The sequence below is a fragment of the Saimiri boliviensis genome, chromosome 8, assembly GCF_048565385.1.
Source record: "Saimiri boliviensis isolate mSaiBol1 chromosome 8, mSaiBol1.pri, whole genome shotgun sequence".
NCBI classification, from domain to species: Eukaryota; Metazoa; Chordata; class Mammalia; order Primates; family Cebidae; genus Saimiri; species Saimiri boliviensis.
Window position 1 is genome coordinate 29,882,548 of NC_133456.1, and position 24,179 is coordinate 29,906,726.

A 24,179-nucleotide genomic window follows, 5' to 3' on the forward strand; every position below is an offset into this window, starting at 1 on the left:
CAGAACCTTTCACATACTGTTTGGTTTGCTTAGATATTCTACTCTTTGTCTACCCAGTAAAATCTTACTTGTCCTTTAAAGGCTCAGCTGAAATATTGCTTGTTTAATGAAGCTTTTCAAGATTCCAGCAGGCAGAGTATTTGCTTCTAATGTGGTTACACAGAATTTTGTATATGCTCTAACTTATAACAGTAGATGCTTATGTATCTGTCTGCTGTAAAAGATTAGGACTAGAAGGCAAGGGATATGTTAATTATCCTAAGGTCAGTGTATACAATCTGGCTTATAACAGGAATTTAATAAATATTTGGTTAGACCTAATTTTTTTCAAATCACTTGCTATTATAGCTCTTGGAACTATTAAATGGACTAATGTATTTAGAGATTTTTTTTTTTTTTTTTGCTTAAAGTAGTTTAAAATATAGCTTTTGCTTTGCTGTGCTGATTAATTACTTTAACCAATCATCACTTCATGAATTGTGCAATTATTTTCATTTAAATTTACTGAGAATCCCACAAAAATGATCACCTTAAATATGTAGAAATACTCACTTCTATATTTGGCAGAGTTATGGTCACCTGTTCACCTTCACCGACCTCAAGGTATCCTTCACAAGAAGTGTCAATAGAAGCAGGTTTGAAGTCATCTAAAAATAGATACAAATACCAATTTTTATAAAATATAACAATATTTGGATATAAAAATTATGAGCATGTTTTGGAATGATAAACCATTTTTCAAGAGCTTTGTAACTAAAATTGTTTAAAGTCTTCATATTACAAATGAACAAACAAAATACAATCTAGTTTATTTCTGTGTGCATAATTCTGAGAAAAAAGAAATAGCTATACTCTAAAACAGAATTACTCACATTCATGCTCTCTTAGAATCCTGTTTAGACCAAGATGAAGCTGACTGACATATTCTACTGCTAAAAACTAAATAATGTCCATGTTTTCACAACTTGCTACAAAACTGATGCAAGTAGAATGTTTTCAATTTTCAGTCCTTTTTCCCTATAAATTTTTCTTTCTTATTGTTTTTTTGTTTTTGACGGAGTTTCGCTCATTGCCCAGGCTGGAGTACAATGGCACAATCTCGGCTCACTGCAACCTCCACCCCCCAGGTTCAATCAATTCTCCTGCCTCAGCCTCCTGAGTAGCTGGGATTACAGGCATTCACCACTACGCCTGGCTAATTTTGTATTACTTTTTTTTTAGTAGAGACGAGGTTTCTCCATTTTGGTCAAACTGGTCTCGAACTCCCAACCTCAGGTGATCCGCCAGCTGCAGCTGCCCAAAGTGCTGGGATTACAGGTGTGAGCCAATGCACTTGGCCGTTTTATGTTATTTTTAATGGCTGTTGACTTAGTTCATGAATTTTGGCCTGTGAAATTTTTTTAAAGCACCTTTGGTGCCTACTACCACTTGTCTGTTATTCTAGCAGAACAAAATGAATGAATACATAGCAAATACAGTACATATTCATGAAGAAACTTAAGAAAAAGTAATCTTTCTAGTTTAACAGTTTTTTCATGAATATATACGCCACTAAATGATTATAATTTAACCAACTCTGTCACTTTAGAAGACCTTAAAATAAAAATTAATTTTGAGTCAAATCATAGTTCAAATGATGCCATTACAATCTATCATCTAGAAGGAATTCAGGGTACTAAGATATTCCATATGTTAAACAATCTTAAAAACCTCTAAGTAACTACAGTCATTTAAAACTAATTCATATCAATATACATCAATGACTAATAATTCTGATATATAGCTCCACATGGTATATTTACATTAACTCCTTATTAAAATATTGTATCATGCAAAAGAGAACAAAAATTAAGCTTTGACTTTTACAAAGTGATACATGTAACCACTAACCAAATGAAGAAATGGAACATTACCAGCTTCATAGAGGCCCCTTCCAGTTATGTGTTGTTTCAAAAGATTCATCTTCATATTAACAAAAAGGCCCCAAAGGCAAAAAGTCTAAATCCAAAGTAATAGATATTTATAAGTGGAATTTAGGGAACTATAATTAACAAATCTTGGGAAAGGAGAATCTTCGAACACTCATCAAATTATTGCTCTGTCAATAAACAAAGGCTGGCCCTGCTTTACAATGACAAAATAGCTGACATTTATGGAACACTTACTGCATGCCAGGCACCATGCTTAACACTTCATATTTACTTCTCATAACAACTCTCAAAAAAATTAAACCTATTCCTCTATTCCTTAAATAAACACAAATGTAAATGAATACAAACAATTTCCAGAAAATATTTTTATAATATAGTTTATTCTTCATGCTGCTTTAATTCAAAACTGAATAGATGTAATAACTATCTCTTAAAATCTTGATGCTTATTCATAGATTTTAAGATACAGATATAAAAATAACATAAGCAATATGAAAAATGTGTAAGAGTTTTGATTTACAATGTATCCCTAGAAAGTATAACTGAAGAATCAAAGGATAAAGGTTAGACTGAAAATAAATTGGGGAGTTTGTTAGTAGTGGTAAGGTGAGAAAAGTGAAAGGTATAATTAAGGTGTTAAGCTTTAGATGCTTGAAAGAGGGTTTACGCTGAAGGAAATAATTGTTAATGCCAATTGTTGAAAGGACAATGCTATTGAGGGAAAAGAAATTAATAGAACTGAACTTGAGTAAGTATCACAGAGATAAAGTAGGAGAAAAGCCAGAAAATCTAAGAGAATGAGCACAGATATGAACAAAACAACAATAATAACAGCTATTATATGCTGATCAATTTTAAATGTTTTTCCTGATGATTTATACTTTGAAGCTTCGCACCAATCCTGAAAAGTAGGGAATATCCCTATCTTACAGGTAAGGGAAGTGAGGGTGGAAAAAAATTAAGTTCCTTGCCCAAGATCATGCAACTAATATTTTATAAAGCTAGAAAAAAGAACTAGAAAATCCAGTTAGAAAAAAAAGACGAGAGGTTGGCCAATATATATCAATGTCAATAAAGAGAGAAAAAAACTTTAGTTTGGGCTAGCAAATACCATTTGTGAATCTAAAATAAGAACCAAAGTCATTTTATATGGATATATACAGTAGAAATGAAGTAACTGCCACATAAAATCTTTCACTATTTATAAATAAGTTATCATCATGCCCTATGTGGGTGCCCATACTAGTGGACTTTGTTGATCTTCAACTTTCTTTTTTCTATTTTTTTTTTTTTGAGACAGAGTCTCTCTCACTCTGTCCCACAGGCTGGAGTGCAGTGGCACAATCTCAGCTCATGGCAATCTCCGCCTCCTGGATTCAAGTGATTCTCCTGCCTCATCCTCCAGACTAGCTGGGATTACAGGCATGAGCCCACCACATCCAGCTAATTTTTTATATTTTTGGTAGAGATGGGGTTTCATCATGTTGGCCAGGCTGGTCTTGAGCTCCTAGCCTCAAGTGTTCTGCCTGCCTCAGCCTCCCGAAGTGCTGGAATAAAAGGCGTTAGACACTGTGGCTGGCAGGCCCTCAACTTTCTAATTTCAACTATCCGTCAAAGTTCTATTCATCAATCTAAGTATTATGCTAAATATTCCTCTGTGTCCTTTATCGTTTAATTATTATAACCTCTTTAATATTTTTCAAAGCCATCCCCTTCCATTCTTGCTGTGGACAAGCTAGTTTTCAATCAGCTAAACTACTGGAATACCTATGGTCTGCCCTTTTGCTTTTCTTTATTCTTTTGTTCTCTTAGAATTTGCATTCTATTTCAAGGTCCCCTCTTCTTCAAAGCCATTTCAGGGTGCAGTCCTTTCTGTACTCTCCAGAATCTCAATTTCTTCTCCATTCCTGTAGCATTTACTATACCATTAATCAAGACCTAACATAAACTACCTGATATTATTTACCTTTTTTTTTTTTTTTTTTTTTTTTTTTTTTGAGACGAGTCTTGCTCTGTCACCCAGGCTGGAATGCAGTGGCACAATCTTGGCTTACAGCAACCTCTGCCTCCTGGGTTCAAGCAATTTTCTGCCTCAGCCTCCCGAGTAGCTGAGATTATAGGCATCTGCCATCACACCTGGCTAATTTTTGTACTTTTAGGAGAGATGAGGTTTCATCATGTTGGCCAGGCTGGTCTTGAACTCTTGACCTCCTGATTCACCCACCTCAGCCTCCCAAAGTGCTGGGATTACAGGTGTGAGCCACCATGCCTGGCCTATTATTTACCTTTTTGTGGACATGTCCTATTAGGTTGTAATTTTTTAAAGCACAGTGACTCATATTTTAATTCCTTCAGATAGTGGCTCTAGCACAGTGCCTTTAATGTAATGGATATACAAGAGATCTTGTAGTTCATTCAGGTTCACAATGTTCACCCTTCTGTGAATCACTTCTAAACTTATTTTAAGTATATATATATAAGGTGTTAAATCATGTGTAAAATGCTTGTTTTCTAATTATTTTCTGTGAGTCAGATTCATCTCTACTTCAAAACTCTTAATCTCTTTAGGGTAGACTGTCATTTTTCTTGCATATTTTTCACTAACATACTTCTGTTCTCATAGACAGCATCCATTGTTAATATTTGACAATAAAGCATTTTCTATGATAACTATTTAAAACCTTAGAAATGACATCCTGAATGAAACTATAGCCCTCTAACGTCTAATATTTTTCTCACAGTGACACAAAGGAAAATACTGGAAGGTATGATTGTCATTTAACTACAGCTAAATGATGCTTTAGAGAGGCCAGCAAGGTAACCCAGGTGGCGAAGCCGACCAATGGGAATCACAGTGACACAGGATGAATAAGCCCAATCTCACAACTCTGCTCCAGCCAACTGCTGCCAGGAGAAGATATGAACTCAATGTTGCCAGCTTACCATCTGACTTTTAAAGATAAGCTGAAAATCTAGATTTTTATATAAATGGTCCTGAATGTTAGGTGTTTGCAACTAACTCAAGATAAAACAACAATGGTGTGGACCAAACAAAGCTTTTCTCAAGTAAAGCTCAGCCTATGTGCTATTAATCTACAACCTCTGTTTTAGTGTTTATGAAGTAATTTTTTTCTTTACAATATACTATCAATTTTAACCTTCACAACAAAATTATGGGTTGAACATTTTTTTAAAGTATTAAACTTCTGTGTTTCAAGTAGTTTAGTTATAGAATTAAAGAATTTGTTGAATAATCTCATGTTTATGCTTTCTGTATGCTTCTAAAGGTCAAATGTATTCTAAATTGCTATGATTCTAGACTAAATAGTTCACTTCTCAGTTCTCCTTGGTTTGAAAACCCTACCACCAACTTTACCATTTATTTATTCTCTCTGGATGACTTTCATCTATGCTATTTTCTTCAGGAGTACAATGGAATCATTTATTATATTGCATGAAGAGTAGAAAATAATTTTCTGCTTTGTATTTAACATTTTTTCTGTCAGTGTTTATTGCTTTTCTGACTATTTTGGCTGTAGCATCACATAATGTCAATATTTTCATAAGAATCCACAATTATTATTATCAGTTTATTTTCTGGGATTTGAATGAATTCAACCAACTCCAAAACCCACAATACTACTCATGAGCTTATCATTTAAGGACACAAAAAAGTGGCATCATTTACAAACTTAAGATTTCACAATTCATTCCCTTATCTGGATATAAATTGTAAAACTCGTACTACTCCCAATTCAAAATTGATTCTAGTGAGTCCTGTTACTGAAACTCTTCTACCCAGTAAAGCATCTGTTGCTAAGCATTTAGCTTATCATTGATAGAGCATACCATGCCCCTCCTACCACATGCCAGACTACCTTTTTGATAGTTTTTATTGCTAAACCCTGATAAATGCTGTTTCAAAGTCTGACTGAATTACATTCATTAGCACGCCTCATACACATATGAATACAACTCTTCAATATTAATGGTGACTACTATTTATTCTCTACCCTGTGGCACATATTGTGCCGGGTTGTTTATGCTATCTTATTTAATCCTTACAAAAACCATGAAATATAAATATTATTATTATCATTGAACCATAAGAAAACTGAGGCTGAGAGCTTAGAGAATGTTCCCAAAATCACATTACATATATAGTGGTGGAGGCCAGGATTCACATCCAGGTTTGCCTGAAGTTTTATGTCAGACAGGTAGAATTGCTCCTATAAATAAAGACAGAATATTACTTTCTCCTGCATGACATTTGCTTGAGGGTTGGTTATAAATTAGGTCCACCTTATCTGTATGAACATCAGCTTCATACTATTCCATAGTTTTCATCCCTCACTCTGAGTTCTTAAGAGTGAGGATTACATTGGAAATGAACCTGTCCTCAAGAATAATGACCAGTTATATTTATATAAATTTAAAATGATTCTGTGCCATTACTACACCTGCTTCGATGACAACAACAACAAAAAAATAAGAACTGAAAATCTAATAGTCCTGTCTTCCACAGGACTGTGTATTGAAACATCTGTGCTTATTTATTATTATCATTATTATTGTTGTTTTGTTTATTTTCATTCTTGTAGCTGGATCATCTAATCCTCTGACTTTCAGGATACTGGCATGTTAAGAACCTTTATAAATGAAAGGTTTTGAAGCAGCTGCAAGATTATTTTCAAAGGCAATTTTTTTATTCATTTAATTTGGGGTTTGCGGCCTAAATAAGAGACTACATACCCAAATCACAGAAATATATTCTTAAGAAAAATTTTATCATCTTAAACCCTTGCAAGTTGAAAAATTAATACTAAGACTATTGCATACTTGAGAAGGAAAAGGAGAGAGGAGACACTATTTGAGAAAAAGTCATGGAGAAACCAGCTAAAGACCCATATCACACTTCCGGAAATTGGGACTGAAGGGAGAGAGAAACTGCAGAGCCAGCACAGCACTATTTCGCTGTAGGGGGCGCTTGATGAGAGAGTATATGATAAAGAAGAATAAACAAGGAACACAGTTGAAGATTTTCTGTTCACAAATATCTCCCCCATTTAGTCTACCAAGTGGATGTTAATTTTGCTTAATAAAACCCTTTTAGTAAACATATTCTTGCAAGGTTAAAACCAGTGGTTCTTCATACCTTTACTCTGAGAAACTATAACTAAATTGTCTACAACTTAAATAAACTTTTGGGAGAATGTATGTTTTAATTAGTTGTTTTGATTGAACCATAGAATATTTCAGAGTAAAAACCATAAAGGTCTCTAAACAACCTGAGGACAGAATGACTGAGAAAGGTGCAAAGATGAGATATTAAGGAAGGGCAAGGCTAGGGGAAGGAAGTGAAAAAATACTTACTTTACATTTTTACCACAGAAAAATGAGAGGTTATGATTCAGTGATTTCGAAGTTTCCTTCCCGCTCTACAATTCTATGACGCTGTTATGCAAAATATGAATATCTTACGCATAAAAACTTATTGCTATATTTTCCTTCCTGGAATCTATATCATCCGTTAAAGCAAAAGAGCTCCTTTTTCTACTTCAACAACATAAAAGAGAATAAATTATTAAAACTAGTTCCACTAAAGAAATACTTTATTAAAACAAGTTTGCACTAAAGAAAACCAAAGGATAGAAATCATAGGGAGGTAAACATCTTACAAATAAAGAAATTAATAACACACCCTCGAATACTTTGATAATCAGTATTTGATAACTCAGTGAAATCTGGGGCCCAAAGAGGTATAGATCATTGGGATGGTTGAGAATTTCTCACCTCGCAAAGAATGCATTAATTAACCCTAATCTGCCAGAGGTGAGAAAAAGTGAAGAAAACAGAGAATATTGCCCCACCAGCCTTAAGGCATTCAACTTCCCGGCATTCGGTCCTTAGTCCCTTCCCGTTTGTCACCTTAATATTTTCCTGTCCACCCTTGCATCATCCACCTGTCATGTCGGTCTCCACAGTCACCTCTGAAGACTTTTTCCACACTTTCCCTTCCTATCTGTTGGTCTCAACGCTCTCTTCCCAGGGTTTACCTACATTTGCTCGACTCTGATTCCTTCCACCGACCCTCTAAGACTCTGAGCAGGGTAGAGGACCGCGCTGGCCCCCGCCCTTCCTCCCGCTCCCCGCCCACCCCCGGCAGTCCCCAACAGTGTAAGAGGGACTGTGGGAACAAAACAGAGGGGTTTGTGCCTCTCTACTCCCATCGCGGGAGGCTCCCCCTCTATCCCCGGGCCGTCCTCACTCACAGCGCACAGTGTGGAAGGCGCAGCGCGGCTGCTTCTCGAAACTCTCGCCTAACTTGAGTACCCGCTCGCGACGGTCTAGGTGTGGTAATCCCGCTGCGCTATTCATCATTACTCTTCTGCTCTGACTTCGCCTCGGCCACTGGCGTTCGCTATCTGCCACCTCAGCCTAAAGCAACTGCACTTGCCCGCCAGCCCAGTCACCACAGACTCCACCCCGCGCCCGACGCGCACCGCCCCACGGGGCGCGTCTCGCGTTCTTATTGGCTTCTTGGCAAAGGACGCTCCGCCCCTTGGCTCCGAGGCCCTAGTCCCGCTTCCAGGCCCCTTCCCGCGTCGCGACGCAAGCTGCCCTGGGAAGGCCGCGGCGCTGTGGTGCGGCGTGGGTGCCGGGTTCTTTAGTGGAAGAACGCGAAGCGAGGATGAGGTAACTGGTCTGAGGTGGTGGCTGGGGAAGGAGAGGGCCCCAGAGCGCCTACCCGGAGCCCAAGACCCCGGGCTCCTGGACCAAGTCAGCCGGCGTGTGAGAGCGCTTAACGGGAGAATCGGCCTGCCCTCACGCCCATTCTGTGGAGATCTGGTGTGAAAACTGAGGCCTGCGGAAGGGCAGTGTCCGGGCACAGGGCCTAGTGTCTTGTCCACGGCCTGGTAGCGCGAAAGCGGGTCTAGAATCTGGAGTAAAGGAATCCCGCGGGCCCAGAATTTCGGTCCTTGGACCTGAGTGGGAGCGAGGCTGTTACCTCAGTTACCATTTTCTGACCTTTTAGTACCAGAGGAAGTTTCCTGTGGTCTTCGGACTGGAGACGGGGATGTTTTGGGGGGTGGGGAGGAGGGGGAAGAGGATTCGGAGATAGGAAGTGCAGGCGTTTAGGATCAGACGCAACAGGATCGCACTGAATTTCCTTTTATTTTCCTCACAGTGATCGGTGGAGGTATTAACCAGCGGGGCGACAGGGACGTGATTCCCAAAGAATCAAGGCTGGACCGGAACCGGTGGCCTGGCAACAGGGTAGTAGCACTAAAATCGATAAATAATTATCTTTTTGTGTGAAAGTTCATGAATTTAATGTAAAGATGGGGAGAAGTGTTGAATTAGAGGAGAAACAAGAGAAAGTTTACAGACGGTTTCCATAACAGGTGGCTTTTTGTAGTAATTACGTAATCAACTGCGCTCCCTCACTTCTGCCTTGGGCACGCTTGTCAATTGATTATTGGGTAGGTGACTATGTCTCCTTCAACCTGTCTGTAATTCCTGCCCTTTGAAGGGGTACTGAGGCTGTTTGATATTGTAGTTAAGTGTTTTAAGCCAGATGGTGGCTCCAGTTTGAATCCCTCTTCGTACTTAATAGTGTGGCTCTGTGTCAGCTAATTGCATTCTCTAGAGTTTAAGTATGGTCGTTGTTCAAACTGAGGAAAAAATAATAGTACCTATTCCTTGGAGTTGTTGGAATGATTAAATGAGTTAATACATGAGAGCAATTAGACCAATTCCTGGTGCATAGTAAGAGGTCTCCAAATGGTTATTATTTAAGGCCCAGGTTTACAGTTATACTACATTTTAAGACCATCTTTGGTGGCTACCTTCTCTTCTAAATCTGGAATCATTCTAGGAGGTAGGAATTGTTATTTTGTTTACAGCCAAGAAAAGTGGTTCAGAGAAGCCCAGTCGTCCAACTTTATGGCCTGTATTCTTATCTATATCATCTTATATACCTGATATTCTTAAGTATATTATTTTAATGTGTGTATACACATGTACATATACATACTTTTCTTTCCCAACCAGAACAATAGCAGAGAGTGTGTCTTGTGTAGAATCTTTGTGTCCCCTACATCCACCATACTGCTCTACACGTTTGATAATGACAGTAATGATTTAGTGATGTTTTATTATGGTAGCCAGGAGGACACAAACAGTTTTGAGCCTATTTTACTTTAGAGAGGCTTCCAACCAGAAATCTGAGCTTTCTGTATTACAGCAAGGGAAAACCAGAAAGTCAAGAAATTAAGGCTCAGAATGCTTGAGGTTTGTGCAGTAATTCGTTCTTTCAACATATATTTAGTAAATTCCGCTACATGCCAGGCACTACTCTAGCCACTAGAAATATAGTTGTGAACCAAAGATATAAGAAGGCAACCAGCCGGGCACAGTGGCTCATGCCTGTAATCCCAGCAGTTTGGGAGGCCAAGGCAGGTGGATCACAAGTTCAGGAGCTCAAGAACAGCCTGGCCAAGATGGTGAAACCCCGTCTCTACTAAAAATACAAAAATTAGCTGGGCGTGGTGGCATGTGCCTGTAATCCCAGCTACTTGGGGGGCTGAGGCAGGAGAATTACTTGAACCTGGGAGGCAGAGGTTGCAGTGAGCTGAGAAAGCACTATTGCATTCCAGCCTGGGTGACAGAGTGAGACACTGCCTTAAAAAAAAAAAAAAAAAAAAAAAGCCACCAAATATGGTCCTAAAATGTAGTATGATGGTAGAGCTGGGCTTTAATAATAACCATTTGGAGAGCTCTTATTATATGCCAGGAATTGTTCCAATTGCTTTCATGTATTAACTCATTTAATAATCTCTAAGGGATAGGTAGGTTGCCCTCATGAAGCTTACCTTCTGAGGTGAATTTTCTCCGAATGAACTATGTTGTATTAGCTCAAGACTAAACAAACAGATTAATGAAACTAAATAGAGTCCAGAAAGATTCCCTGTGTGTTTTTTTCTATACATAGTGCATGAAAATGTGACATTTCAGATTGTTTCTGTTGTATCTTTTCATAACTAGTTACCTTATGAATTTATGACTGCTATATGTATTTTTTAATCCATCAATAACTTTTAACATTAAAAATTTAGATTCTTATATGACACCATTCACAAACATACTTTACTTTTGAAGGTATATATGGAAAACAAAACCAAAAATACATGAAGATTTGGAGAATGTTTCTTAGCTCTTGGGTTAGAGAGGACCTTTCTAAACATGACACAAAAGACAGAAGCTATAGAGGAAAAGATTGTTATATTTCAGTAACATAAAAATTGTAAAAATGGCCAGGCACTGTGGTTCATGCCAACACTTTGGGAGACTGAAGTGGGCAGACCACTTGAGGTCAGGAGTTCAAGACCAGCCTGGCCAACATGATGAAACCCCATCTCTACTAAAAATACAAAATTTAGCCGGGCATGGTGGCACACACTTGTAATCCCAGCTACTCGGGAGGCTGAGGCATAAGAATCGGTTGAACCTGGGAAGTGGAGGATGCAGTGAGCTGAGATCGTGCCACTGCACTGCAGCCAGGGTGAACAGAGTGAGACTCAAAACAAATTGTAAAATTATGGTAAAGATGCCAAGTCAAATTTTAAAAATAAATGACAACCTAGGAGAAAATTTTACAGCCAATATAAAAGAGAAAAGATTCCTACTCATGTATGAAAAGTTTCTGCAAAAGAATAAGACAATCCAGTAGAAATATAGTCAAGGGATATGAATAGAAAATACATAAAAGAATAATGGCCAGTGAACATGAAATGTGCCTGACGTCCCTAATAATCAGAGAAATGTAAATTAAAACAAAATTATACCAATTTTCATCTAACAGATTGGCAAAAATGTAAAAGATAATGCGTATATTCATTGCATCGTTGCTTGTAATAGCAGACAGCTTGAATGACCTACATTAGAGGTGATGTTTAAATATATTTTGCTGCATTCTTAAAAAGGAAGTGTAGCATAATGCAGCCATGTGGAAAGAATGAGATAACTATATGCATTCTCTTGGAAAGTTTTGTGACTACTATGTGCCAGGAGTTACACTGGGCTTTCTTTAAAGTATTTTCAGCAAACCTGTCTTTTAATGATTTATATTGTACCTAATAAGAGATATATGAATGGAAAAGCAGTTTTTGCTCTCAATCATGACAATCAACACAAAAGTCTTCTGGGACCAGATGTGTGGGAGAATTCTCCCGCCAACAAGCAAGCAATCACTTCTGCAGCAAACACCAGCTGGGTATTCTTTAATTCAATTCTGACACTGTCTACTTGGAGATAGGGTCAGATCCCTCAGATTTAGGGTTTAGTCTTGCAAGAGTGGCCCCTACTTCCGATGCCAGTTGCAAACCTGGGTTGTTTTACCTGTGCTTCTGACTAACCAGCTACACATGGGGAATACTACTACCCTTTCCTAGGGGTGGATTAAGCTAGAGTAGCTCACAAAACTGAGGGAAACATGTTTTCCGTTTTATTATAAAAGATATTACAGAGAGCCTGGGCAACATGGAGAAACCCTGTCTCTACTAAAAATACAAAAAATTAGCCAAGCCTCATGGCTTGCATCATTAGTCCCAGCTACTTGGGAGGCTGAGGTGGGAGAATCACCTGAACCAGAAGTCAAGACTCCAGTGAGCCATGATTGTACCACCACTCTCCAGCCTGGGCAATAGAAGTGAGACCATGTCTCAAAAATAAATAAATAAATAAATAAATTAGGATATAAATGAAGAGATGCATACTACGAAGTATGGGAAGGGTCAGAGAGCTTCCATGTCCTCGCTGGGTGTGCTATCTAGGAAGTTCCTCTAGAAATTTCCATATGTTCAGCTGTCCAGAAGCTCTTTGTACCCCATCCTCGAGCCTTTTATGGAGACTTCATTGGATAAGCATGACTGAAACATGGACAATCATGTTGGAAATGTGATTGGACAAAAAAGATACAAACTAATACTAATAGACTGAGTGGGAAAACCCAGCAAGGCCTGTCTGCTCAGATTCTTCTTGGCTTCTCTGTGCAGCATTCCTTCCAGTATATAGGGCGAGACCCCTTCTGAAATGGGGGTCTTATGACCTGCAGCCAGACAAGATAGGTCAGAGAACAGCAGGGACAATTAAAGTTCTGCTTTGGGTAGAAGGAGCAGGTGAAAGGAGAAGAGAAAAAAGTCACAGATAAATTCTGTTTTCTGAGGCCTAAAGCATCATAACATAACAAGACTGTAACAAAGGCTATGGGAGTTACGAGCTAGGAACTTTGAACAAAAACATATATATGTATATGTGTATGTATGTATATATGGAGATGATCACACATTCTACTTCTTAGTCCTGTTGTGAGGATTAGATAACACAATATATATAAAAGCATTTAATACAGTGCTTAGCTCGTATTAAACAATATATGTTAGCTTTATTAATTATAAATAAGGAAGTGTACTTTTATTGTGTGAGGATATTTTTGAGCTTCAAATGCTTTAAAACTTTTTTTTTTAGAGACAGGGTCTTGTTTTCTTGACCAGGCTAGTCTCAAACACCTATTCTCAAGTAATTCTCCTTCCTTAAACTTTTTTACATAGAGAAAGTTTTAGCAACAAATTAGGATGTGGACCTTTTTCTTTTTTTAGTGTTAGGGACAATTGATTTTATTCATTATACTATTTATTTTTTATTATTATTTTGAGACAGAGTCGAGTTCTGTTGCTCAGGCTGGAGTGCAGTGGTGTGATCTTGCAACCTCTGCCTCCTGGGTTCAAGCTATTCTCCTGTCTCAGCCTCCCAACTAACTGGGATTACAGGCACACACCACCATGCCTCGCTGATGTTTTGTGTTTTCAGTAGAGATGGGGTTTCACCATGCTGGCCAGGCTGGTCTTGAACAACTGACCTCAAGTGATTCAATTGCCTCGGCGTGAGCCACCACGCCTGGCCTTATTAACTGTACTATTTAGAAGTAATCTTTTATCATCTTATATTTATGTAACCTTTCTGAGCATTAGTGTGTTGAAGGTCAGTGCTTCACTAGAAGGGCTCACAGGACTCAGAATTTAGTGTACTTACAGCTATGATTTATTACAGTGAAGGGAAATAAAGCAAAACCAGCAAAAGGAAAAAGCATATTGGGTGAAATCCAGAGGAAATCAGGTATAAACTTCTGAGTCCTCTCCCAGTGGAGTTACATAGGACATGCTTAATTCCTCCAGCACCCAGCTGTGACCACATGTTTGAAGTGTTGTCTACCAGGGAAGCTCAACTAGATACTCAGTGATCAGAATTTTTATTGGAGGATGGCCACATAGGCACCTTGTATATAGGTACTCTTGGCTGGTATGTATCAGAATTCTACGATTCACTAGAAGGAAAGCAGGCATTCAGCATGAGCCACATTGTTTTTCATAAACAGTAGGCACAGGGAGCCACTGTTATCAGAGAATGGTAGAAACCCTCCTGAAATCCAAGTTCTAGATGCCAGCCAAGGGCCAACCTTGTAAGCACACCTTTGAAAAGATAAGTCTTAGGCCTGTCATGTTAGCTCTTTTTTGCAGTTTTTCTTGTATGATTAAAGAAAGTTAATTCCTATCCTAGAATTATTGTGCAGATTAGAGAGAGAATGTGAAGTTCCTATCATGGTTCCTGACTCTTAGTGAGTGCACAATAAACAGTATCTGCTATAGCTGTTGCATGTGAGGTATTGGAATCTTAAGCTCTTTTAGAGTTACACTGGTGTGAAAAACCAGTTTACTCTAAGGAAGAAATTAAAGGAAAATCTATATACTGTTTCTCAAACAAGGCAAGAAAACCTGTTTTTATTTATATTAAAATTATATTTCAAAAATTATTTAGGTAGTGAACATTTTATGGCTTTTTGACCTTTATTCTCTGATTCTGTTAAAAGATAGGTAATATAAGAAATGAAGCCAACAGGTACAGACCCAAGGATCTTATCTATAGCTGCTGAAGTTGCAAAAAGCCCTGAGCAGAATGTCCCTCTTATACTGTTGAAGTTAAAAGGTAAGATAATCTTTTTGTGATTAGATAGCACTTTAAGTGAAAAACAGTTCCATCATTGGTACAATTTTAACATTTCTTTAAAATTTGTCCAGAGAAATCTTAACACTGTGATAGAGCAGTGATTTTTTTGTTCTAATATATTTTTAGTGATTATTCAACATATGAAAATACAAATAACACCTGGATATATTGAGCAAAAATAAGTATATCTTATTTCCTTTTGCCTTAGAAATAATAAACAACACACCTTTAGGAAGCTCAGAGTTGAAGAAAATCAAACAAGATATATATTGTTATGATCTCATTCAATATTGCCTCTTGGTCCTCAGTCAAGATTGTTCTCGAATCCAGGGTGGTTGGACTACCATTTCCCAGCTTACACAGATATTAAGGTAAAACGAAGCAGTAAGTCAGCTTGTTCTTGAGGGATATAGTAGTTGATTCTGATTTTCAGCATTTGCTTTTTTATCTGCCTAACAAGCATTGGCAACCTCTTGTAGGTTTTGGTTGTACTTTTCCTTCATACTACATGTATTGTTCATAACTTTATTTGAGATTCATTGATTGTCTAAAATTTTTTTCCACAAGCTTAATGAAGACAGTGATCATTTTTTTTCTCACCACTGAATTCCAAGTGCCTAATATACTTTTTATTGACTAAGAAATATTTATAGAAGTGAAGAAATTAAGGCACTGGCTCTGTACTTGAGAAACTTATAATAGAGATTGGGTGACAAGTCATGTAAGTATATGATACAAAACAGGATGAAATTGGTGCTAAAATGAAAGTATGCAAGCAAAGTACTATAGGAGAACCAATAAAGAAACATTCATTTCACTATATCAATTTAGCTGTCAACTGTATATTTCATTAAGCAACCCAAATAGTGTCAATAAAATTTAGAAGTAGCATTTACTGATCTACTGCCACACTAGAAATTAATAGAAAAGAAATAAACATCATTCTTCTAAAGGGGGTAGTAAAATAAACCAGATGTTCTTAGTGCCTTAGCTACTTCCTGATTAAGTAACTGAACATATGCATTTACTAACTGGATCCTGGCCTTCTTTTTTTGTTTTTTGTATTTCCTAGATAAGCCATTTGAGTTTAATAAACTATTTCCACTGAAAGGGTTTGTCTTGGATACTAGATTTCTAAGCTGCTTAATCCTACTGTGTTATTTGGTAAAGGCCAAATAGTTACAAAGAACCAGTTAAAAAATATTTGTAATATTCTTTTCCATACTTTAATTTTCAAGATTGATTTTCTTAAGTAAATAAAGCCTTTTTGTTTTGATTAGATATGCTAGTTTATGATGATATTGATTAAGCCAGGCCTCTCTGGAGTAGAATTCAAGACTTAAGAAATTCCCATGTTTATGAATGCACAAATAAACATAATTTCATTTGTTAATCCTCTCATTTAAAATAGATACTCTTAAGGAATTAACTTTAGGAACCAAAGAGAAAAGAAGAGCTGATACATGTGACTATTAGCCCATTAATTTTAGAAAATAAGCAAAAATAAATAAATAAAAACTGATACATGTAAACATTAGCCACTTAGGGTTTTTTTCCTAACTTTTATTTTAGGTTCAGGGGTGTTGTGCAGGTTCGTTTTATAGGTAAATTGCATGTCACATGGATTTGGTATACAGATTATTTCATTACACAGGTAGTAGGCGTGGTACCCAATAGGAAGTTTTTTGATCCTCACCCTCCGCCCTCAAGTAAACCTTATGTCTGTTGTTACCTTCCTTGTGTCATATGTATTCAGTGTTTGTTCTCTCTTATAAGTGAGAATATGCAGTATTTGGCTTTCTGTTCCTGTGTTAGTTCACTTCGGTTAATGGCCTTCACCTCTATGTTGCTGCAAAGGACATCTTGTTCTTTTTTATGGCTGCATAAAAAAGAACGTGGTGTATATGTACCACCCCAAAGAAATGTACCATTTTCTTTATCCACCTGCCATTGATTACTTAGGTTTTAAATATGCTCAGTACATAGTTGTTACTGCTTATTAGTGTCCATACATTTTGTTGAAAAGACTCAAACAGCAGGTTTTGTTCATTAGCATACACACGTAGAGACCATTCTTTGGTTTGAGGCTGTTTTAGATGTTTACAGAAAAAATTATTATTATTGAGACTTCTGACTCATATCTAGGAAACGGCTTTCATGTACAGTTTTAGGACCTTTTTCTTTAAGTGACTTTCTCTCCTTTAATGTATATTGTAAAGTGTTCCTACTAGAGTTAGGTTTTGCTGTTTGTCCTTCTGATACAAGGAATATATAAGGAATATTTTGCAAAAAGTAGATCTAATGGAAGGTAGAATTGGTATGAAATTAGTGTTTGGTTTCCTTATGTATCCCTTGCAAACAAATCCTACCTGGGCATTTTTCAGCTATTGGATGTCTAAAATCTTTTAGTGAACACAAATGCTTTTCATAAATTAAACTCTCAAGGTATCCTATGGCTTTCAGAATGATTATAGCCAATTCACTGAAAACTTAGCTTCTCCTTATTATGAGCCAAGTGTCTTTTATTTCCTGAATAAGCTGATATGTAGGTTTTTAGGATATATAAATCCCGGACCTAAGTATAAGCATGGTCCATACCACTGTTTACTTTTCTAGAAAGTTGTTAGACTAATTTTCCAACAAAAATTCTTTATTGGCTTGGCAACAAAAGAAGCATACTAAAAATTCTCAATAAGGCACAGTGTCTCTAGAAGCTTGAGCATTCAGTAAACTTCTAATTACCACAAACTTGTGCTCTTATTTCAGCCATTGCTGTGTGGGATTGGAGCCAGGAGAAGATGCAGAGGAATTTTACAATGAATTACTTCCATCAGCTGCAGAAAATTTTCTAGTTTTGGGGAGACAATTACAAACATGTTTTATCAATGCAGCTAAGGTATGTGTTTGTTTAGTGTTTTATAGCTAAATCAGTTTAATTCTTGAGAAGCTGTTCTGTTATTTTTCAAATGTGCAATATTTGGCTGAAAGTACAATTAGAGTAGTGGATGTTAACATTTTAAAAGTTATAACCCCAAAAAATCATCTCTATGTTTGAAAAATTTTTAATGCTGACTGAAGCATACTGCTTGATTTATTATTTTTTTTTTTTGAGACGGAGTTTCACTCTTGTTACCCAGGCTAGAGTGCAATGGCGCGATCTCGGCTCACCGCAACCTCCGCCTCCTGGGTTCAAGCAATTCTCCTGCCTCAGCCTCCTGAGTAGCTGGGATTACAGGCACGTGCCACCATACCCAGCTAATTTTTTTTTTTGTATTTTTAGTGGAGACGGGGTTTCACCATGTTGACCAGTATGGTCTCGATCTCTCACCCTCGTGATCCACCCGCCTCGGCCTCCCAAAGTGCTGGGATTACAGGCTTGAGCCACCGCGCCCGGCCACTGCTTGATTTTTTTTTGAAGGATCTGCCTTACTACTCAATGTTGGGCAGCACCCATAGACAATTATTTTCATAACATCTTTCTAAACATACTTTTTACTTAAATTAACATAGAGGAAAGTATGTTCTCTAGTACTAAGGCTTTTCTAAGTAGTTCCAGTAGTGAAGAAGAATAAAGGTGAACTTCCTATTTGATCTCTCATATTTTCTCCAATAAAAATATTCAACCAAACACAGGGGTCTTTTCAATTCAAGTATTTTTTGGTTGCATTATGCTAGATGCTACATATATGCTCTTTTTTTGACCCATGGACTTAGAAGTCTATTGTTTAATTTGCAAATATTTGAAGATTTACTAGATACTTAATATCAATTTCTAATGTAATTATATTGTGATCAGATAACATTCTCTGTATCATTTCAATCCTTTGGAATTTTTTCAGACTTGTTTTATGACCCTCCCCATATGTTTTATCTTGGTGAATGTTCTGTTTAAAGAAACCTTTGCTTGGCATAGTTACCTCCTAATTAAAACTCGTGCATGTCAGAACCATGTGAAGGTTTTGATATGCACAGGTTTTATTTAATATGGTGCCCAGCAAAAGCTAGGACTAGTGTATATTTGAATGTGAACTCTGCAGATGTGTATAATGTTCTATAAATGTTAATTAGGTCAATTTGGTTAGTAGTGTTGTTGAAGTCTTCTAAATTACCATTTTTCTTCTGGTTTACATTTCTACTTTTAAGTGAGCAAGGGTATTAAAATTTCCAACTATGATTGTGGGTTTGTCTAATTCTGTCTTTAGTTCAATATCATTTTGCTTCACGTATTACAAAGCTCTGTGATTAGATACATACCATATAGGAATATTATATCTTCTGGATGAATGAAAGCTGTTATCATTATGAAGTGGTCTTTTTTGTTTTAAAACCTTACTCATGGACTCAGGTAACATTAAATGGTCTTTATCGCTGGTAATATATCTTATCTTGAAGTTGACTTTGTTTAGTATTACGAATATTGACACTCCAGTTTTCTTATGATTAGTGTTTACATGATACACTTTCTGCAGTTTCAGCTTGGTTTCAGTTACCCATGGCCAATAGTAGTTCAAAAATATTACGTGGAAAATTCCAGAAATAAACAATTAAAAATTAAATGACATGCTACTCTGCATAGCATGATGAAATCTCATAGTGCCCCTCCCTGGGTGTGAAGCACCCCTTGATCAGCATATCAGCACTGTGTAAGCTGCCTGCCTGTTGGTCACTTAGTAGCTGGTCTCAGTTTTCATATTTAAAAGAAAAAAAGTATATATAGGGTTCAGTACTATCCACACTTTCAGGCATCCATTGGGGGTCTTGGAACATGTCTTACATGGATAAGTGGGAGACTATTGTACATCTTTTCTCAGCCTTTTACTTTTTAATTTCTGTCTTATAGTGAGTCTCTTATAAATAGCATATTGTCAGGTCTTGCTTTTTCATCTAGTCTAACAAGCTGTTGTTTTAAAGGGTATCATTTATTTGCATTTAATCTAATTTGTGGTATGGTTAGGTTAAATTCTAAAATTTTGCTATTTTTAAAAAATTTGTTCCCACTTTTTATCTTTTGTGCTATTTTGTCTTATATTTTACTTTTACATATATTATAAAACCTACCATGTGTTATTTTTACTTTAAATAGTGTGTTGACTTTTCAATAAAGAAATGAAAGAAAAATGATTTTTCATATCTACTGCGTCTAGTTGTCTTTATTCCTTCAAACAGATTCAGATTTTCATCTAGTATCATTTCCTTTAAGCCTGACAACCTTCTTTGGCATATGTTACAGTGCAATTCTACTGGTAATGAATTCTCTCAGCCTTTTGGTTATCTGAAAATGTCTTCATGTTGCCTTCACTGTTGAGGAATATTTCTGTTGCATGTGTATAATTCTACTTCATAAATTTTTCCCCCTTTTTGCACTTTAAAGATTTCTTTCCATTGTCTTCTGTCATCTTTTGTTTCTGATGTCAATTTGGCCTTCATTCTTCTATACATATTGCACCTTTTTATCTCTGGGTTCTTTAAGATGTTCTCTTTGGTTTATTTTGTTTTGTTTTCAGCAGTTTTACTTTGATGAGCCTTCGTGTTGATTTCCTGATGTCTGTCTTGCTTCAAGGTTGCTGAGCTCCATGTATCAGAGTTAATGTATTCATATTAAGAAAATTTACAGCTAATTATTTTTTCGAATACTTTTCTTTGCCCTATTTGCTCTACCTTCCCTCTGGGACTCAAGGTTGTTGAGGCTCTTCATCCTTTTGTTGTTGTTGTTTACTTCAGTTTTGATAATTTCTATTGATCTGTCTTCAATTACACTGATCCTATCTTCTGCAGTGTCTAATGTGCTAATAATCTTATCTAGTGAATTTTTCATTTCATATATTATGTTCTATGATTTCCATTTGCTTTTCTTATAGATTCTTTACCATATAACTGTTTTTTCTCTTAATACTGGGTCAAATTTTTCTGCTTCTTCACATGTCTATTAATTTTTTGTTTAATAATGGACACTGTGAATAACATTATAGAAATTCATATCTTCCTCTGAAGACTTGAGAGCAGTTAAATTCTGGCAGATCACCTGATCCTGTGGAGGATTGGTTTTAGCCTCTTTTAGAAGAGGTTTACTTCAGTTTAGCTCTTACAATATTGCCCTTAATCCTTGTTCACAGTTCTTACATGTAAAGTGGGATTCTTCTGTGATTTAAATGGAAAGCCTACCATGTTAACCTAGACCTTCTGACTTGGAAGAACCTAAACTTCAAACTCTGTATACCCAGTATTAGGCAAATAATGAAATTGCAGATAATTTCTTTCAACCTTTCAGCTGCAGATTCTTCTGGGCTCCTTGAAGCCTTTTCTTACATATACAGTTTAAGAGTCAAGAATTCAATGGAAGTTTGTGCATAGATTTTGGAGCTCTCTATTTTATGGGTCACTTCTTTTTTTCTTCTTCTTCTTCTTTTTCTTTTTTTTCATGTGGATCACTTCTTTATTAACTGTTCTGGCAGCCCCAGCTCCAAATTCTGACTACTCAGCCAAGTTATACTACAACTTCTTGTTTGAACTCCTTTCTCTATGTTGATAAATACACACTGGGAAAAACCAGGTGTATTAGTCAGGTTTCTCCAGATAAACAGAACCAATAGAAGATACATGGAGAGAGAAAAAGAAAGAAAAAGTGATTGATTATAAGGAATTGGCAATTATGGAGGCTAACAATTCCTGAGATTTGCAGTTGGTAAGCTGGAGACCCAGGAGAGCTGATGGTATAGTCTGAGTTTAAAGGCCTTAGAACCAGGAGAGTTGATAGCATAGTGCCAGTTCAAAGGCCAGTAGGCTCAAGATCCATGAAGAAGCAGTGTTTGCATATAAAGTTAAGAAAAAATGATGTCTTAACTCAAAGGCATTCAGGCAAGAGGAATTTCCTTTTATGTGGGAGAGAGTCAATCTTTTGTTCTATTCAAGCCTTCAACTGATTATATGAGGCCCACCCACATTAAGGAGAGCAATCTGCTGTACTCAGACTAAAAATTTAAATATTAAATTCATCTAAAAATACCCTCACAGAAACACCCAGAATTATGTTTGACAATTACACAAGATAAATTTAGATTTCAGCTAGTACATTTTATTTCAGGGTCATGTCTATGTGCCTTTGCTTGCTATCTACAGTCTTCAAACAACTGCTTTTTATATTTTTTCCAGAGTTTATAATTTTGGTCAGCAAAAACATGGATCAACAAACTGTGGCCTGTGGGCTAAATCCAGCTTTTAAAAAAATAAAGTTGTATTGAATCACAGCTATACCCATTTGTTTATATTATCCACAACTACTTTCACTCTATAGCCATAGAGTTCAGTAGTTGTGAGAGACTGTAATGCCTAAAATATTTTCTGGCCCGTAACTAATAGGAAAGTAAGTTCTATAAACAGGAAGAGAAGGGAGCAATCAATGTGAACAAGAGTTATTTGAAAAAGCCTTATGGAGCCAATGGTACCTCGTCTATCTATCTCTAAAGCATGGGTGAGATTTGGAAATATGAGGGCATTATGGGCAGGGGAAATGAACAAGGCCAGGAAAGAGGAATAATTATGGTATCTTTGAGTCCCAGTGCAGATACCTACCAGAGTTAGATAGAGTAATCTCATTCAGAAGGATTGAAGGCCAGATGCAGTGGCTCATGCCTGTATAATTCCAACACTTTGGGAGGCTGAGATGGTAGGATCACTTGAGCCTAGGAGTTCAACACCAATCTGAGCCACATAGCAAGACCTAGGTGTGGTGGCACATGCCTATGATCCTAGCTACTCAGGAGGCTAAGGCAGGAGGATTGCTTGAGCCCAGGAGCTCGAGGATACACTGAGCTGTGATCCTGCCACTGCACCCCACGTTTGGCAACAGAGCAAGACCCTGTCTCTAAAACCAACAACAAAAACAAAACAAAAAGCAAACAAACAAAAACAGAAAAAAAAGAGTTTGAACTTGATTCTGAAAATATTGAAGAGGCTTTTGAGGAAACATAAGAGTATGCTGGAGAAAGTAGAAGAGACCATTAAAAATTACTGCAGTAGGCTGGGCGCGGTGGCTGATGCCTATAATCCCAGCACTTTGGGAGGCCGAGACAGGTGGATCACGAGGTGAAGAGATCGAGACCATCCTGGTCAACATGGTGAAACCCTGTCTCTACTAAAAATACAAAAACTAGCTGGGCATGGTGGCGCATCCCAGCTACTCGGGAGGCTGAGGCAGGAGAATTGCTTGAACCCAGGAGACGGAGATTGCAGTGAGCCGAGATTGCGCCATTGCACTCCAGCGTGAGTAATGAGTGAAAACTCCATCTCAAAAAAAAAAAAAAATTATTTCAGTAAGCTAGAACTAAGATGATGAGAGGCTTGACTCACAATGACTTTGGAAAAAAAGAGGGTCAAATAAAATGTTAAGAAAAAAATTGAAAGAATATAAAAGGTATAATATCAGACAATGCTTCATATAGATAATATATAATATTTTAATGGTGAGTCTAAGGTTTCAAGGCCCTATAGATGTTTAAGAGAAGTGATAAGCCAAAGGTAAAAACTGAATAGGAAAAAGAATACAATTTTCTTGAAGTTAGTTTCATTTTCAAATGGATATGTCTAGTATGGAATTGAAGTTTGATTGAGAGGTCAGGAGTATGACTATAGGTTGGAAAGTCCTCTTATGAATGCTACTTAAAACTTTGAAGAGGAGCATGCTAGAGGATGAACTTTCCTAAGGATGTGCTGTAGAGATAACATCTGAAGACTGTGTTCAGAGCCTTAGGGATATCTGACACAGATGCAATTTATTTGGGCAAATTGAGGAATTATAGCTCAACATGCTAGATGGATGAAGAAAACTGCAGGAAAAGACATAGAGGTCATTTTTAATTTTTTTATAAATATTTTTCATTTTGAAGAGATGAATTTGCTAGATGCTCTAACTGCCATTTAAATAATTTAAGTAGTGATGTCTGGTACATGGCCTCATGGTCTGTTCTGCACAGTATAATATGGTAGCCATTAACCCTGTGGATCAGTTGAGCACTTGAAATGTGCCTTTATACTGAGGAATTGAAAATTTTATTTAATTTTAATTATTTTAAATTTAAAAATTGATGATGAATTCTGTTAGGAAACAAGTGTGTTTGGAACAACTTGATTATATGAATCTGCCTTTACAACTCTAAGTTTTACAAAATCTACATACACATCAAGTAT

The 24,179-nt window shown here is 36.9% G+C and overlaps 2 protein-coding genes and 1 long non-coding RNA gene across 15 annotated transcripts in view; 2 read left to right on the forward strand and 1 right to left on the reverse strand.

Annotated features, from left to right (window-relative positions):
• LOC120367161 (uncharacterized) overlaps nt 1-7,356 on the forward strand; it is a 46,328-nt gene extending 38,972 nt beyond the window's left edge. For all 6 annotated transcript variants that reach the window (XR_012518771.1, XR_005581596.2, XR_012518769.1 and 3 more), the window contains one exon: nt 4,673-7,356. This is a non-coding gene — a long non-coding RNA (uncharacterized LOC120367161). The remainder of the gene's footprint in view (nt 1-4,672) is intronic.
• EAF2 (ELL associated factor 2) overlaps nt 1-8,397 on the reverse strand; it is a 43,442-nt gene extending 35,045 nt beyond the window's left edge. For 4 of the 5 annotated variants that reach the window (XM_074404265.1, XM_074404264.1, XM_074404263.1 and 1 more), the window contains exons 1-2: nt 8,204-8,397; nt 553-647 (exon numbers count right to left, since the gene is read on the reverse strand). In XM_074404265.1, the coding sequence (XP_074260366.1) occupies nt 553-647; nt 8,204-8,312 (204 nt within the window). In that variant the 5' untranslated portion in view covers nt 8,313-8,397. Of the gene's footprint in view, nt 1-552; nt 648-8,203 lie in introns of those variants that run through there. The other variant, XM_074404266.1, reaches the window with a different exon arrangement.
• Nucleotides 8,398-8,505: 108 nt separating this feature from the next.
• Nucleotides 8,506-24,179, forward strand: part of IQCB1 (IQ motif containing B1) — a 71,987-nt gene continuing 56,313 nt past the window's right edge. For 2 of the 4 annotated variants that reach the window (XM_074404269.1, XM_074404267.1), the window contains exons 1-4: nt 8,506-8,627; nt 9,121-14,975; nt 15,205-15,367; nt 17,763-17,892. In XM_074404269.1, the coding sequence (XP_074260370.1) occupies nt 14,876-14,975; nt 15,205-15,367; nt 17,763-17,892 (393 nt within the window). In that variant the 5' untranslated portion in view covers nt 8,506-8,627; nt 9,121-14,875. The remainder of the gene's footprint in view (nt 8,628-9,120; nt 14,976-15,204; nt 15,368-17,762; nt 17,893-24,179) is intronic. The other 2 variants (XM_010352406.3, XM_074404268.1) reach the window with 2 other exon arrangements.